This window comes from Vombatus ursinus, unplaced genomic scaffold (genome assembly GCF_900497805.2).
Source record: "Vombatus ursinus unplaced genomic scaffold, bare-nosed wombat genome assembly UNPS02014778.1, whole genome shotgun sequence".
Taxonomy (NCBI): domain Eukaryota; kingdom Metazoa; phylum Chordata; class Mammalia; order Diprotodontia; family Vombatidae; genus Vombatus; species Vombatus ursinus.
In genome coordinates, this window is record NW_020954556.1 from 1 (window position 1) to 18,028 (window position 18,028).

The following is an 18,028-nucleotide window of genomic DNA, read 5'->3' on the forward strand; positions in this document are numbered from 1 at the left end:
ATGAATGAATGAATGAATGAATGAATGAATGAGGATGCCCAGCCCAAGACTCACCCCCTCCAAACCAAGTCCCAGGTCCCACCTGTGGAATGAGAAGCTTGGAAACCCTTTCTCTGGACAGAGTTGTCAGAATAGAAGCGCAGGAACATGCGATTTCCAGTGGCCAGGACAGGTTCAGGCTTCTTGCTCCCGCAGAAGCGGCCCAGGACAGGGGCTTTGGCATCACGCCCATCATATACCTCCAGGTGGTCATAGGTACATTCTGGCTGTGATTCAATGTCCAACTCTGAGAAGGTCTGGAGAGGGGGAAGAGAGAAGGAGGACATAAGCTAGAGGGATAGGGGCAGGAGGGGTATAGGGCAGTCCCCTTCCAGCCTCAGAAATAAGGCCACCCTGCATGAGATGCCCACAGACTAGACTAGTGGTAGGGGAGGGGCTAGAGAGGGAGGCAAGAAAGAATGGCAGAAACAGTGGAAGCTGCAGGATTGGGGGGAGATAAGATAGAAAGTTAACATTCTTAGGAGTGGGGGTGCTCATGCCCTATGTCTGGGTCAGGTTCAACCATATACCTAGGGCTGGGCAGTGTCACTCTCTATGGCTATGCTCACTTGACTCAATAGCCCAGGTGCCAGCCACCCTGTGACTTATTCCAGAAGGTGGAGCAATGGGAGATCTTGGCCAAAGGAGGCCGGAGGAGGGAGAACACATGTACACGTGTGGCATCTTACCAGTTTGACACGGTGCCCAGCAGTGCTAGAGATAGACCAGGTGCACTCCTTTTTGCTCGGGTATTTATCAGGCCAGTTGGGGCTGGTGATGGTGCCACTGGTGGATGTTACCTTGTGGTCACAACCAGCTGTGAGGAAGTGGGGGAAGGGATCAGCATGGACAGGAATGGCATTCTCCCTGTGCAACCCCTGGGAAGGAACTACTTTACTTCCGTTTGCAAACAAGGTTTTGTGGGCTATATTCCCTGTCATTCATCTACTCAGGGGAAAATCTAGCTGGTTGTTCCTACTCGCCTTTAGCCAGCAGACACCATGTGGGGGTAGTTACCTGAACTACAGGCTTAGCAAATAAGAGGACCTAAGTAAACTTTGAAGGGTGTGTGTGGCAAATTCAAACCTACAAAAGGATGACAAATGTCATACCCTGTTGACAGGTCTCCCCAAGAAACAAAAGGCCCTGCTAGACCAGGGAGAAAAAAAAAAGGGCAGGTGGATGGGGAGTTCAAAATCCTGCCTCATCCACTTACTATCTATGACCCCGGGCAAGTCACTTAATTTCTGTTGCACTCAATTTTTCACATATAAAATGGGGATTAATAATAGCACCTACCTTGTAGGGTTGTTGTGAGGATTAAATGGAATATATGTAAAATGCTTTGCAAACCCTAAAACACTATATAAATGCTGATATTATTATTATTATCTTCTCCAATGACAAATGACAGTTTGATGACATCACAAGTAAGGACAAAAGTGAGCCCAGGATCACCGCCATGCCAGGATGAGGCATCAGACTTACAGGATTTAGATACTGTCATTGTATGGTTGTTTTGCATATGTTGGCTTACGCATGTTAGTTTACACTGGTTTACACGTTAGTTTGCATATGTTTACACATGCTAGTTATATACCCAGATGGATTTTAGGATTCTCAAGGGCAGGGACTATATTTTAATAAATCCTTGTTGATGATTAATTGATTTGCAGTTTATCTATTAGTTGACAGTAGATAAATGGGTATTTCCAAAGTGCATAAGAAAATGGCTGGTTTTTGTACGTAGTTTGCTGATGCTATTAACTGGTTTAGCAAATCTTTTCTTCCCACATAATACAGATAAGTCGAAGGTAAACTTTGACTCAGACCATGTTGGAATGCTAAGGTTCCAGCTATAAAATAGAATTAGTCAAGTCCAAAGGAATGAAGCTTTCCTATTTCTTGGCACAGTAGGGAAGAAGGCCAGGAACAAGCATTAAGTGCCTATTATGTACAAAGTACTATGCTGAATGCTTTACAAATATTATCTCATTTTGATCCTCACAACAACCCTGAAAGGCAAGTCCTGTTATGCTCTCCATTTTACAGATGGAAGAACTGAGGCAGACAGGTTAAACGACTTGCCCACAGTCACGCAGCTAGTAAGGATCTGAAGCTGGATTTGAATTCAGGTAGTAGTCCAGACTTCAGGCCCAGTGCCCCGTGCACTATGGTGCCCCCTAGCTGCGACCCCTGCCAGGTAGGTGTCTTGGCATCTCCCGTTCTGGACCTCACCTTCTTTGCAGTCATGTTTGTTGTCATGGAGGACGAAGCCACTTCGGCACTGGCACTCGTAGCTGCCGAAGGTGTTGACGCAGTCCTGCTGGCAGCCGCCATTGTCCTTGGAACACTCGTCCTTGTCTGGGTGGGAGAGAGAGGAAACACAACACAAAGCCCTCTCTGTGGGCTGGGGGCAGGCATGGCAGGGCCGGGGCAGGGGAAGCAAAGGGCTAGACTCCTGGCATGGGGAGGAGAGGCCAGGCTTTCCTCTCCCCAAGGGCAAAGGCAAGCTGAGGGTATGGGATCCTGAGGTCAGAGCATGAAGCAGTAACCAGATGTGGGGGCCTAGCTGTGCAGCCCGGGAATAATCCATGATGTGGGCAGAGAAGGTAGGAAGCAGAAAGTGGCATGGGGGAGTAGGGAAATGCAAATGGCCGACGTGGGGGCTCCCTACCATTACCTGCTTACTGGACAGACGGACAAGTGGAAAAACAGACACATGGACAAGCAGACTGCAAGAGAAAGGAGCAGGACGCAGGGGTCCCTCTTTTACTTCACAACAGGAAATGTCACAGACACCATCAAAATGGGAGGGGGTGGGGTGGGGAAGCACCCAGGGGGAAGGGGAGAAGAGGAGAGCACCAGTTCTGTCCGGCCAGGGCAGGGGGACAAGGAGACACAGGCCGGAATGGAGGGAACAAAGGAGTTGAGGTGTGGGTCGGTGGGACTCATGGCCCCCCCCTTTCGTCCGAGGTGGAGTTCCTGAGTAACAAACAGGCTGGAGAGGCCACATCGGCCTCACTGAGGGGTCCGGTTTCTTTTCTGCATTCGGTTTTTGAACAGCTGGGGGCGTCCCCGGGGTGGCTGCAGTGATGGCCTTTTTTCTGAAATGAGAGAGAGAAGGAGAAAAGGGACCAAGGGGAAGGGTGGGAGAGGTAGGGGGTCAGGAAAGAAGAGCAGGTAAAAACCACATCCAGGATCAGAGAAGCACATTAAATGGGCTGGGGGAGGTCACAAGGAGGGGATGGGGAGTGTCAGGGGCATGCAGGACAGCCATATCCAGGAGCAGCCAGGTCACAGGAAGGAAGCAGGGAGTGCAGCAACCGTGGCATAGGAGGGGAACTCCTGACAGGGAAGGCAGGGCAATGTGTCCCACCCACCCAGCTCTGAGGAGAAGCCGTTGGGAGGGCCTGCTGCACCAGAGATTGAGAGAGTCTAGGGCAGGAGACAAATGAGATGGAGAAACTGATTTTGGGAAGAAGGAAGGGAGAAGAGACAGTTCCTCTGTGAAAACCTAGTTTGTTCTTGTAGGCCATTTGCTGGGTCTATAGAGCATCCTGGACATAGGATACATGCTCACCAGGATGTACAGATACTCACACACCCACAGCTTCACTGACGCACTATGACTGACACATATTCATAGAGACACACAAATAGACACAGATTCACATTCAGATAGGAGCATAGACAGAAACACGAACACATCCAGAGAAGCAGGCATATATATGCGTGCTCTCTCTCTCTCTCTCTCCCCCTCCCTCTCTCCCTTCCTCTCTCCTCTCCTCTCCTCTCCCCCCTCTCTCCTTTTCTCTCCTCTCTCTCAATCTCTCTCTCCTTTCTCCTCTCCTCTCACTCAATTTCCCTCTCCCCTCTCTCAATCTCAATCTCCTTCTCTCTCTCTCTCTCTCTTTCTCTCTTTCTCTCTCTCTCTCTCTCTCTCTCTCTCTCTCTCCTCTCCTCCCCTCTCCCCCCCCTCCTGTCTCCTCTCCTCTCTCTCAATCTCCCTCTCCCCTCTCTCTCTCTCTCTCTCACTCTCTCTCTTCCCCCATACACACACCCCAAGACATAAAACAAGGGGAAGAACCTGGGAGTGTCAAACTGCCTCTTAGTAACCAGGTTGCCAAGTTAGGCTCCACTTGCAATCCCTTGGCTAGAAAGGGTCAGCAGGTTCTTAGGCCATGAATTTGGAGACCCTGGGGTACCAGTCTTCTCTTAAAGTTAAAGGGATGCCTGATGGCTGGAGCAGATAGGAGGGGGAAGTTATCAGGAAGCAACTTTGTCCTCCAAAAGGCACTGGTGTTCAGGACAAGAGAGCACAAAGGGGATGCCCACAAAAGTTCATAGGACAGAGAGCCCTCCACCACCACCGCCACAAAGGGGTAGCTTTTACATGACCTTTCAGCTCTGACTCTGGGCTCAACTTCCATCCCTTGGGGATTCTTACTCAGACTAAGTAATAATGGGAGAACTCCTGGGCAGAGTACCTCATGCCTTATAGAAAGAACTTTAGAAGACAAACGTGGTATCAAGAGGGGGGAATCCCTGAGGCTTTGTCATAGGGAGAAATTTACCAAAACCTCTGGGTGAATTTCCTAGGTCCTGGAACAAGGTGAGGCTTCCAGGCTCCAATAGGAGGAAGGAAGATGTATTTTTAGAGGACTCTTGATTTTTCTTATCCCTATTCTCAAATTAGTTTGGAGGGCAGTCAGGAAAGCTAGGTCCTGTGGGCCTGTCAGATTTATCAGCTGTTGGGTGGGGATGAGAGGGAGCCTCACCTCTGAGCCAGGGAAGGGAAATGTGGGAGTGTCGAGGGCAAAGGGAAGATGGGTATGTGCCTGAGGGAGGAGAAACCACTCACCCTGCAGTGCCTGCAAGCCCCTTGGCATCTTGCTTGGCTGAGATTGAACTGAAATTCTTCCAGGGTCTTCCGCTTCTCAGCCTAGGGTCTCCTCGTGAGTGTCCGAATGGTTCAAAGAGCCCCAGTCCTGGGGTTCCAAAGCCAGACACCCCATGCCCCCAGCACCAAAGGAAGAGCCCTCCAGCCAAGGCTCTTCAGCAGGTCTCTTGTACCCACAGGCAGGGTGGGACATCACTGAGCTGAAGGAAGCCATCCGTGGGCTGGCCAACCCTGGCATCCAGGCCTAATGGATTTTGGTTTTAAGAACACCCTTTTCCCCATTTCGTAAGACCACAGTAATAGAAATGCAGAGAGAGACAAGTGTAAGCAGGTAATGGTTTTTCCCTAGGGCCACATCATCCCTTGAGTGGGTGCAATGTCACTTCCGGCCACTTCCATTAGGCATCACACACCAGCACAGGGACGTGTGATTTGGATAGGAAAACAGTCTGGTCCATGTTGCATTAACGGACATCTCAGCAAGCAATAGGAAAGGGGCAGGGGATGGGAAATGGAGAGTACTTCAAGCAGAGCGGTGGAGCTGGCAATGCCAAGCAGGACAGGATGGAAGAAGCAGGTGCACGGTGGCCAGGTAGGGCAGGCAAGGGAGGGAGAACTCCAGGAACAGGGACAAGTCAACTGGTGCTGTTGGAGAATGCAGCGCACTGGGGCTTAGGGTGAGGAGGTAGGAAGGCACAGGATTGGGGTGGGGAATAGACAAAGGGAATATGGCTGGTGTAGGAGGGGGATGTGGCACGAGGAGCAGACAATATCCCTCCGGACACCTCTCCCCTTTCCCATAAGGCACTGCACAGGGTGGACTTCTGAGTCCTCTTATTTAGCTGGGGAATGGGAAGTGGGAAAGGATGGATATAGAGAAAAGGATGAAAACTGCTTGTGGGCCCAAGTCCAGCGGCTCTAAGCCACATGGTCCTCCCTACCCTTGAGCACCTTCAGAATATTCCATACAATTTAGCCCTGGATTATCATATGGCATTTTCTACTGTTTCCTGTTTCCTATGTGTCTGTCTTCTCTCCACGTGAGTCTGCCAGCTCTCTGAGACCAGAATCCTGTCTTACACTTCTCCTATAGCAGCTCCAAAAGGCAGCTAGCCCAGGATGGAGCATGCAGTAGTGACTCAACAAATACTCATTGATTAACTGAAAGGCTGGGGTGGGGGGGCAAGCAGAGGGTATTGTTCTGGGACCCCTCGCTGCCATATCTCCCAGCAAGGGGAAGGATCCTATAGACTGGCCTGAAAAAGAAGGATATAAAGGGAACAAGGATAGTGCTTTGTATATTATAAGCATTTAATAAATACTTACTATTGTGACATGTCTCAATCTGGTTCTCCCTCAATTTTGGGCAGAATGGGGACAGGGAATGTTTTATGTTAGGGTGGAGATGCTTAATTATTTCTTTTATTTTTTCCCTATTCAGGGCCTGTGATTTCATCAGTGCAGGGAACTCTCTGGTAGAGAAACTCTCCAATATTGCAAATCCCCAGCTCATCCATAATATATAGCCTTAAAGGATTGTTTGGGACAGTGAGAGGTTAAGTGTCCCACAGTCCATATGTGGCAGAGATAGGGCTTGTCCCCAGTCTTTCTGACTCCAAGAACAATCCTCTGGCTACTCTACCACACTGCCTCTCTATTCGTTCTTAAATCCCTGTAATGAGCCAGCTCCGCCCGCATGGAGTTTGGCAAGTGGCCTGACCACCCGCCAAGGTGTTGACCTGTTGCCTGAAGCCTCCAGAGAACATCAGCTCTAAAAGGAACATGGGGGGAGAGGGCTGACTCTGCCCCTGGAGGGGTGGGAGGCAGGAAATCCAAACCCACCAGGCCCTTGACCACGGGAGCTCAGAGACTGACTGTCATCTCCACCCAAGGTGGAAGCCCAAGGAAACCCAGGGGAGAAGGAGGGAGAAGAAGAGCTGCACCCTCTAGGCATGATGGGAGAAGCACCATGTTGGATCCTGGGGCAGGGGATGCCAGTGTTACCTGAGAAGAAGTGAGCCTTGAAGCCCTTCTTGGAAACGGTGTTGTCCGACTTGAACTCTACACGCATGTTGTTGTACTGGGAGGTTATCACCTCAGGTTTTTCAGCACCACAGAACTTGCCATGAAGTTTGGAATCCGCTGTCAGTCCACTCCTTACCTCCACAAAGTCATACTTGCATACCTGCCCCGATGGGTACAGTTCAAGTCCCACTACCAAGGAAGTCTCCCTTCCCTAACTTATCCAACTCTCATTGAACTATTCATGCTCTGAACCACAAGGATGTGTTCTTAACTTGAGGTCCACAGACCCTCCCCCCTCACCCCAGGGATCCAGGGGTTTGAAATCGATTTCAGGGGTCCATGAACTTGGATGAGAAAAACAATTGCATCTTTTATTTTCACTGATCTTTAATTGAAATTTAGCATTTCTTTCAAATATTTAAAAACATGATTTTGAGAAAGGAGTCCATAGGCTTCATCAGATTGCCACAGGGGTCTCTGACACAAAAATGTGAAAAGCCCCTACCCTAGAGTGCTAAAAGGTATCTGGATCCCAAACAAGGACTAAAATTACTGTCTTATTTAAAAGGCGTTTCATGAGTGCTAATTCTGGTCTTTCCAAATAGAAAAGTTATTGCACTTTCCACTGGCTCTGGAGGTCAAAGGATCTGAGTTTAAATCCCATCTCTGATATTTATTTGTGCTACCACTAAATGCATTTTACAAATGAGGAAACTGACAAGGAGAAGGTTTAAGTGATTTGCCCAGTGTCACACAGCTAGGAATTGTTTGATTTGAACTCAGGTCTGCTCTGTCCACTCTGCCACCGAGATATCTTAATATATGCAAACTATGCATTTATGTTATATGAAATCTGTCAAGGACAAAGGGGGGATAGTTAGAAGAGTTTTCTGAAAGCTCTAGGCACAGGGGACCTAACCCTCCTTGGCTGTACCCTGGGGATGGAGTAAAGCCTCATAACACACAGTGCTGACAATAAATTTCAATCCTCTAGGGCAAGAGTAAAATACCCACTTGTGAGCTGACTGGTACTATTGGCGGAAAAAGACTCATGAGTCAAAGTGGACTAGAAGTGAATATAAATCAGCAATTTTTTAAAAATGACAATTGAGATACTGAGCTATATTATTAGAAGTGCTAAAAATGTAAGAGGACACAAACTTTGCAGATGCAATAGTGTGCTGGTATATACTTAACAACTAGCTCTCTGGGGAGGAGGGAAGGAAATGTACATGGAAGACACTTTTAAGTTTGATCTGTATTATTATTATTTTCTCCATCACTTCTTTAAAGTCTAGAAATCAACAAAACAATAAATAAGCTCTGATGTGTAGTTTGCTGATTTCCAAAGTATAAATGCTCACAATGAAAATTTAACAATCAGCTCTTGCTATAGGTGGTCCAAGCTGGCTCTAGCATAGCTCTGCTTAGACTCCCATTAAAATAAAATATCCAGGTTCGTTATTGATATTTTTAAAAGTTAAACAGAAAGACTAACTTCCTGACTATAAGGGGGATCCCCAGGGGTCTATGACCTTGTCTTTGGGCGTTGATCCCTAAAGTTCTGATTTATCAGCAACAAAGATTTATTAAGCATAGAGTACTGTGTCTGAGCCTAAGAAAGATAGGAGGATAGAGAATGCACCCATGATTTTGCCAGTATAGGGAGCTCCCAGGCAAGAATACTCCCTTTGCCAGAGTGGAATGGCATCATTTCTGCAACTTACAATAGTCTTAGAAAGTTGACTAGAGCATGGAGAGGTTGTGACTTGCTCAGAGTCACACAGCCAGTGTCAGAGGTGGCAAGATATGAACCCAGGACCTCCTGGCTCTGAGACTAACTTCCTATCCATTAAGCAATGCTCCCTCTGCTAGGCTACATAGATAAATAGGACCTCCTTCCCCCACCCCCTCCAGACCCAAGTAGGAGGTAAAGGAGAGAAGAATGGGAAATGGGATATTAGAAGGACATGGGAATAGAAGAATGGGGCATGACTTCTTGACCCTCCCCTCACCTGAGCACTGGAGCTGGTACTTACATCATTTCCCTCTGTCTCAAAGAAGTCAAACTGTAGGGAGATTCGGTACTGGGTAGGTGCCACAAGCTGCCAGATACAGTTCTTGTTGGGAGGGTACTCCTTGGGCCAGCCTGGGCTGGTGATGGAACCATTAAGCTTGGTAAGGAAACCACCGCAGGCAGCTGTGGGGTCAGGAATATGGGAAGGTGGGGTTAGAGAGGTAATCATAGGTCAAAGGCTCCTGGTCTGGGAGCATGGGAGAGAGGAGCCCTGGCCTGGGCATGACTGAGAAGCTGGCAGCCCAGCAGGTGAATGTAAAGGGAAATGCCCAATGGTTCCACAAGCCCACACAGGCAGGACTGGATGAGAATGCATAGTGGTAGTGGTTTCAGGGGCAAGGCAGAAACCTCCAGAAACTCTGGGAGCTCCTACATAGAGGGATAAATCAAAGCTCCCATGTCTTCAAGGAAAGAACTTATCCAAGGGGTATCAGGAATGACCACTGACAAGTTAATTTCTGGGCATCAGATGGAGTAGAGATTGGTGGAGAGGGTGGTAATGAGGTGCTGCTCACCTTCACAGCGGCGTTTGTCTGGAGCCAGCTCATAGCCCGGGTCACAGCTGCATTTATAACTGCCCAGAGTGTTGAGGCAACGCTGTTCACAGCCACCTCGGTTGGGCCGGGAGCACTCATCCACTTCTGGTTGGGAGAGAAAGGAGAGCCGCAGATTAAACCGTGGGACTGAGTTCCCTACCTGTGAGGTCGTAGAGAAGCTTTCTCACCCAGGCCTCCTCTGGACCCTTCCAAATCCAAGCTCTTCATTCTCTTCTATGAGTCAAGCTCTCCCCTCACTTTTCTGACCTATTTTGCTGTGCTCAGGAGGGGACACAGTCCCCACCGGCTCATCACACATGCCGAAGAATGACATCTAATAGGAGGGGGCACGGACAGAAATGGAGAGCTAGGGCCCTGCAGCTCCCCCTTGGAAAAATAAGGCCAAAGGTTCTTACCCTTCTTGTGCACCAGGGACCCCTTCTCATAATGATGTTTTTAAATGTGTAAAATCAAGTACATAACATTACAAAGAAAACCAAGGGTGAATGAAAATAAAGATGGAATTTTTTCCCATCCAAGCTCATGAAATCCTGTTACTTAAAGGCACAGAGATGAGAGTAGTGGGTACCAGAGAGTGAAATTGATAAATTATCATCTAAAAAATTGATAAATTGATAAATTATCATCATAAATTATATCACAGATGTACACATCTGTGCATGTGCATGTGTGTTTGTATGCATGTATGTATGTGTGCATTGTGTGTACCCTGTGTATGTGTTACGTGTGTGTGCATGTGTGTGTGTGTGTGTGTGTATGTAATTTAGGGGCACTGAACCATTCAGGAAGCTTTCCCTAACCACCCTAACCATAATGACCTCTTCTTCCTCTGAACTAGAACATGAGTGTAACAGTCAGTTGGCACTGAGCATATCCTGCCCTGAGAGGAGGTATGGTAGAGTAGAAAGGGTGCTAGGCTTGCAGTTAGGGGACACCTGAGCTGAAATCCCACCCCTGACAGTTATTTGCTATGTGTCCATGGACAAGTCACCAGCCCTCTCTGAGCACCTTAACTATAGTGGGGATAATCATACCTGCAGTACCAACCTCATGGGGTTGTCATATGGCACAAATGTTTGTATGTAAAGCCCTTGGCAGATATTAAAGACTTATCTACAGGGTGTCCCAAAAGTCTTAGTGAAGTTTAAGCTTTATTCATCTCGTTTTAAGCTATTAAAGTTTAAGTAAGCTATTAATGCTTACTGCACACTAAGACTTTTGGGACACTCTGTAGAAATGCCAATTATTTTTATTATGTCTTATACTATTTGAGATTTGTATTATTGGTTAACTTTTCACTGTGCATATGTCTTGTCTTCCCAACTACAGAGTGAATTTCTTGAAGGTATGGACTGTGTCTTACATTTCTCATGTGTTAATTCAATTCAGCAAAGATGTATTTAGGACCTACTATGTGCAAGGCCCTGTATCAATCAGGTTCTGGAAATACAGTGATGAAAAATGACACAGTTTCTGCCTCCAAGGAGCTTATAATCTGGGAGGGGGATGACACATCAACACAGAGAGCTGAGAAATGTTAAAAATGGTTAAGTGCCTAAGAAAGATCTAACAGATTGTCTGAGAGATTCCTCTTCCCACAATAGCCCCAATGCCTATCACAGTGCTGAGTGCATAGTTGTTATTCAATAAATATGCATTGAATGAATGAATGAATGAATGAATGAATGAACAAAAGACCAAAAAAAAAAAAAAAAAGAGAGATACATGGGCATTGCAGAGACTGATGGGCAATGGGGGAGTTCATTGGTTAATGAGTAATTATATTATAACTCAAATTTCTGTAGCAGTTTAATGTTATCTCATTTGCTCCTTACAACAACCCAGGAAGGTAGTAGACACTCTAGGAATGGACACTGCAGGATCTGGGTAGAAGAAAGGAAGGAGGCACCTTTGAAAAAGTTGACAGCAAAGCCAGCTTTGTTGATGGAGCCATCAGAGACAAACTTGAGCCAGAGGCGGCTGGATGTACTTTTGATGTCATCTGGCTTCTCATAGCCACAGTATCGTCCAATGAGGGTGCTGGTCTCACTGTGTCCATCCCGTACCTCCAAGTAGTCATAGGCACAGCTGTCATGGCGTTCAATCTGGAGGGGAGATGAAGGGCAGAAGCCAGGTTGGGAGGAGGAGCTTCCAGCTGCCATAGGAACCTGTACCCCAGCTAGGCCCTTGGAGAGGTAGAAGAGATAGACTTGAAAATGTGATGAGGGCAAGAAGGTGGTTGATCAAAAAGAACCAGGGGAGAGTAGTTGGGCATTGATTGCCTGAAGAGAGAGAAAGGAACTAGTGATACATAGGTTTAGAGGGCCATCATTTCCTACAATCAGGATGGTCCCATGTTCAGAGACCCAGCACCATACCTCAAAAGACTGGAAAGTGAGCCCCACATGGAAGCCCTCAGACACCTGGATCCGCCAAATACAGACTTTGCTGGGTCGGTAGTCATCTGGGTAATTGGGTGACTGAATGTGGCCATTGTCCTTCTTTACATCACCCCCACAGATAGCTGCAAACAGTATGGGTGGAGGAAGTCAGGAAACTAGAGGAGACAATTCCATCTGGTGCGGAGTTTGACCTTCCTCATCCTCCTGGGTTCTCAGAATTTATGGTAATTCCCTACTCTACTGGACTCCTCCCCTTTCTGGCTTCCCTCCTTCCCTAGTTCCTAACATTTGCAGAGTTCTGACAGCTCCTGGATTCTCTTCTTCATAATCCCATTATCTTCCTTCTCCTGTTCTACATATTTCTCTTCCATCTTCCTTTAACTTTGCATCCATTCCAAATTTTCCTGCACCTCTGTCTAATTCCAGTCTCCATTTGTTTTCTCTTGGATTCTACCTACTGCGGCTGCCCTTTTCCCTAAGGCAAAGTGGCTCCCTAATGCTCCCTGTTACTAAGGATCAAATGATCAAATTCTCTGTTTGGCTTTTAAAGCACCTTACAACACTGCCCCTTCCTACCTTTCCATTCTTTTCCCACTTTTCTCCCTCCCTTGTACTCTAGGCTCCAGCAACACTGGCCTTCCTGTGGTTCCTTTCACATTAAACTCTGTCTCCCAGTTCTGTGCCTTTGTGTTGGTTCTTCGCCATGCCTTGAACACTCTTTCTTTACCTCTGTTTTCCTTCACTTCCTTTCAGACACAGCTCAAATCCGACTTTCTGTAGCAGGCTTTTCCCAGTTCCCCCAACTCCCCACCCCAGCTAGAACCTTCCCTCTGACACTACCTTCCATTTACACTTGGTATGGACAATTTTTTGCATGTTGTCTCATTAGGATGTAAGCTCCTTGAGGACAGGGACCTTGTTTTTGCCCTTTTCTTCCCCCACATAACCAGTTGTGTTTCAGTCATGTCTGACTCTTTGTGACCCCATTTTTTGGGAGTTTTCTTGGCAAGGATACTGGAGTGGTTTGTCATTTCCTTCTCCAGTTCATTTTACAGATGAGAAAACTGAGGCAAACAGGGTTAAGTGACTTGCCCAGGGTCACACAGCCAGCGTCTGAGGTCAAATTTGAACTTAAGTCTAACTGATTCCAAGCCCAGTGCTCTATCCACGTTGCCTCTTGGCTACCCCATATAACTAGAGCTTAGCACATAGTAAGTGCTTGGTAAATGCTTATTGACCAAGGTCAGTTTAAGAGGGCAAGGACAAGGAATTCTCTTTACACCCATGCCTTATTGACACCCCCCCCCCCACAGCACATTTCCCACGAATACCTTCATAAACAGCAAAGAAGCCTTTCCCAACCCAATTGCTGCTGCTTCGGAACTCCACCCAGAGGCGGCTGTCAGTGGAAACAATGGGTTCAGGGAGTTTGTTCCCACAGAACCTTCCTGTAGGCAGTGAAAAGGTAGGGACAGTGTGAGAATAACGCAATAAATCTTTCTAGAAACCATGTGTAGCTAAAGTAGGCAGCACAAAGGCGGGTGCAACGAGGGACTCTTTAATATGACTTTGTAAGTGCGCATGTTTGCAATATCAGAAAATCCCACTGTCCATAGCCTGGATATGTTTATTTTATGATATCATGTCCCATGTGTCATAGGGGAAAGCTTAACGTCTACTGTAGATTGAAACACAAAGAAGACACACATTTCTTTTCTTTCTTTTTTTTTCTTTTTTTTAAGGCAAACAGAGGTTAAATGACTTGCCCAAGGTCACACAGCTAGTGAATATCTGAGGTCACATTTGAACTCAGGTCCTCCTGACTTCAGGGCCAGCACACTACCCACTGAGCCATCTACCTGCCTCTGAGATACAACTTTCAAACCTTGCCTGGGGCAGCCAGATACCCCAACTTCCATCCCTACCTTAGCCCTGACCCTATCTCTACCTGTTACTCTCTCTCTTCTCATGCTCCTTTCCCTCATTGGACCATGTACTTAACTACGTACAATCATTGCAAATTTCTTTCCCTTTCACAAACTGCAAAATTGTGAACCAGACCCTGGATCTGGGGCAATCACATCAAGGTTCACAGATGCAACGACAAACAACCTGCCAGGCTTTTTCCTTCTTATCTTATCTCTACCCCAAAGCTGTCACTACCCTAACAGGCAGGCCAGGTAGACACGATTACCCTTGCTTTGTAGAGGAGGGAACTGATGCCCACAAAAGTTAAGTGATTTCCTTAAGGCCGTAGAGCAGAACCAGGATTAGAATACAAGGTTTATACCTCTGAGTCCAGGGTTCATTCTCTTATAGCATATTGATCAGAATGTTTGGAACTGTGTGTGGAGAAAGGCTTAATTAAGGGAAGTTATAAGGAAAGAAGTGGGTAGTTCTCAGAAAGGAGGGTAGAAGTAATAATAACTACCAGCATTTATATAGCACTTCAATGTTCCCAAAGTGCTTTACATAGGTTATCTCATTTGACCATGATGCCTAGAGCAGGGTAGGACACAGTTACCTCGGAGGGGAGCTTTTCTCCAAAACCCGTCTCTAACCTCTACGTAGTCGTACCAGCACAGCCGGCTGCGGTATAAATCCAGGGAAGTAAAATTCAGAAGGATCTGTCAGGGAAAAAGAGGAAGGTGAAAGACCATGTTGCTTCTCATGTCATCCCCTCTCAGGGGTGGGGAACTTGCAGTCTGGAGGCCACACGTGGCCCTCTAGGTCCTCAAATGTGACCCTCTGACCGAATCCAAACTTCATAGAACAAATCCCCTTAAGGCCCAAGGACTAGAAGGCCACACGTGGCCTCGAGGCTGCAGGTTCTCCACCCCTGCTATACCTGCCCCCAACCAGCTCCTTCACCATAGTATGTCCCACCTACCAGTTGAGTGGCCTGCAGTCTTGTGGGGCTCAAGAAAACACCTCCTACCCTAAAGCTCCCAATGTGTCAAATAGATATATTCTAGAGCAGTGGTGCCAAACTCAAACAGAAAACAATACATAAGCTTCCCTACAGGCTGCATATTGACTTTGTTCAATCATTTCAGTTGTGTCCAACTCTTCGTGATCCCATTTGGGGTCTTCTTGGTAGAGATACTGGAGTGGTTTGCCATTTCCTTCTCCAGCTCATTTTATAGATGAGGAAACTGAGACAAATAGGGTTAAGTGACTTGCCCAGGGTCACACAGCTAGTAAGTGTCTGAGGCCAGATTTGAATTCAGGAAGATGAGTCTTCCTAACTCCAGGCCTGGCACTATATCTACTGCACCACCTAACTGCTCACATATTGACTTAGAAAACCACAAATTAATATTAGATATGATGTATTGTATTTTGTTTTGTTAAATATTTCCCAAGTACATTTAATCTGTTTCAGGCATCGCTTGGCTTGCATTGGGGCGATGCAGACTGCAGACTGTATTCTGACACTTCTGTTCAATAGCACCAGAGAGGTACACTCTCACTAAAGGATTCTTTTCAATGTTCAACGGACATAACTGCTAATACTTTAGTGTGAATTTGCTGATCAGAAAGTATTCCTTAGTGACAAGAGCAGTCCAGAATAACATGAGAGTATTGGGTTCCCGAGAGAGGAAAAGTCCTAGAAAGAGGGAAGAGTAGGATGATGGAATGCTGACAGTCATTCCATGATTATTTTCCTCTCCACAAACTCCATAATTAAGCACGTATTCCATGAAGGGAACTCTAGAACAGACACAGTCAAGGAGCTCATAGTCTGTTGGGAATGTATAAGAATAATACACATGAAAATGTAACTAATGAGACAGGGCAGCTGGTGATAAGATTCTACTTCTCTGTGAGTGTATCACAGAATAATACTCCTTACAGTCACTAGCATAGTTAGTACCTAATAAATGCTTTTTGGCTGATTGATTGACTGAATCCATGTTAGGTTAGCAGATGGGGACCTAGGCCTGAGTAAGCATAAAAGCCACACTTCCAGGGCTAGTGGGAACAATTTTCTTGGCAGCTTCTAGGTGAGTGTTTCCAGGGGAAAAGTATAAGACAGATTAATTTGCCTTGTGATTCAGAAAGTATGAGCAGTAAAGGCCTTGACCCAGAGATCCATTTGCTATGTATGTCTTCTTTCCTGAGATGGTAGCCAAACTATGAGGGCTTTAAATGTAAACTAATCCTTCAGCTAGTGGTGAGGTGAAAGGATTTGAGGAATGACCCTCTACTCCATCTTTTTAGAAGGGATGAATGGTTCCTAGATAAGAAGAAAGAATTAATTCTGGAAGGTTAGTTAGTAACCAAGAAGCAAAACATACCAGTGGGGAATCAAAGATAGTGGTTGGTGAATGTAAGAACGTAATGCAAGGGACAAAGAGAAGGAGGAGGCAGTAAGTCTGCCCTGCTCAAGACTAAGTGGGAGCTCTGTCCACAGAGCTTCCCCTGTCCACAGAATCCAGACCTTCTGAAGAAGCATCCAACGCTGACTGGAATACAAAGACACCAGCAAACGAGAAGAATCTGTTCCCCTCTCTGAGAAGAAAGAGATGCATTATGGTGGTCTGGGACCCCCTGCTCAGATCTGATGTGCCTGGTCCACTTGGGTACCTAAGAGGAAACTTTCAGGCTGGTAAATACCTTTTAAGCTAAATAAATATACTTTAAACCTACCACTTTATCCATTCTTGCTGACTTACATGGGGACAAATGAGTTGTTCAGAAAAAAAAAATAACACTGGAATATTTCACTAATAGCTCTGGAGCCAAGGAATTTGGTTTTCTGGATGATGAGTTAAGATAACAGAAATGATACAAGGATAACAGGAAAGGGATAGTGTGTATCTCATAAAGACCAGAAATTTACTGACCTAATCAGTAGGGCTTTCAACTGAAAATTGAGGGAGAGGGGAAAAAAGGCCCAGATAAAATTATAATGACAAATGGTATGGAGAACAACAGGTGTGATATAGAAGACTCCTAACAGAGGAAATGCCTAGTAATTCTCTGCAGGAGATGGGGTAAAGAACTATAAGGAAGACATTTAACTTTAATACTTAACAGATTTAACTGTCTCTGTTGAAGTTAATGAACAGCGTATGGGTAATAACCAAAGTGAATTTGAAATTGTAATATAAAGAGGTTGTTGCAATTTCATAGTTATCACTGAGATGATATATGATGGGCCTCTGGGCTGGAATAAGGCTATGGTAGGACTGCCATACTTGTTTGAACAGAAGGCGTGGGTAGTATATATACCAGAAAGGTATGGAAATCTACGAAGCTCAGAGGGGAAACATGATAGAGGGTATACAGATAAGGATCACAGAAGAGGAGAAGGTTGATATTGCTCATAGTACAAACCACAGGACCATTAGCCTGTTACAGTTTACAAAACTGATACAAACAAAAAAGCAACAACATAGTAGCAATAAATAACTTCAAATATAACGACTTCACCTCTACCTGGAGGATTAGCTTATATTTGAAGCCCTCATAATTGCGCTAACATCTCAGGAAAGAAGACATACATGGCAAAAAACCCTCTGGATCGCTGGGTCAAATCCCTTATTGCTCACACTTCTTACATCTCAAGGCAAATTCATCTATCTTATGCTTTTGCCCTGGAACTACTCACAGAGAAGCTGCCAAAGATACTATTTGATACATTCATACCATACTGATAATTTCACCACTTAGAAGACAGAGGGAACAATAAAAAGACCTGCTACTCTAGATTTAATTTTAACCAATGAGGAAAACTGGTTGGTAATTTGCCAATGGCTTTGTGAAGGAAGTACTAGAAAGAGCAAGACACGGACCTTTGATTTTAGGTAAGTAGGTTTTGTTTGTTTGTTTGTTTTTAAAAAAAAGCCCAGAGGACAGATCCAAAGGCTAGTCTAAAAGGAAAGATGTCTCAAGAGGAATGAAAAGTTTACTAATTGTAATTGTGACTATTCAGTTGTGAATATTCCCAATGAAAAATGAGTCAGGCAGCAGGAGGAATCAACATCACTGCAAGGAGACTTTTGAAATTTTTAATACA

At 45.9% G+C, this 18,028-nt stretch overlaps 1 protein-coding gene across 2 annotated transcripts in view; it reads right to left on the reverse strand.

The window, feature by feature from the left end:
* Positions 1 to 21: 21 nt before the first annotated feature.
* Positions 22 to 18,028, reverse strand: part of BMP1 (bone morphogenetic protein 1) — a 54,235-nt gene continuing 36,228 nt past the window's right edge. Inside the window, exons 9-18 of one of the 2 annotated variants that reach the window (XM_027865424.1) lie at positions 14,528 to 14,630; positions 13,335 to 13,451; positions 11,980 to 12,125; positions 11,511 to 11,706; positions 9,560 to 9,685; positions 9,007 to 9,167; positions 6,947 to 7,127; positions 2,278 to 2,403; positions 729 to 856; positions 22 to 296 (exon numbers count right to left, since the gene is read on the reverse strand). In XM_027865424.1, coding sequence (XP_027721225.1) covers positions 51 to 296; positions 729 to 856; positions 2,278 to 2,403; positions 6,947 to 7,127; positions 9,007 to 9,167; positions 9,560 to 9,685; positions 11,511 to 11,706; positions 11,980 to 12,125; positions 13,335 to 13,451; positions 14,528 to 14,630 — 1,530 coding nt within the window. In that variant the 3' untranslated portion in view covers positions 22 to 50. Of the gene's footprint in view, positions 297 to 728; positions 857 to 2,277; positions 2,404 to 2,722; positions 3,147 to 6,946; positions 7,128 to 9,006; positions 9,168 to 9,559; positions 9,686 to 11,510; positions 11,707 to 11,979; positions 12,126 to 13,334; positions 13,452 to 14,527; positions 14,631 to 18,028 lie in introns of those variants that run through there. The other variant, XM_027865425.1, reaches the window with a different exon arrangement.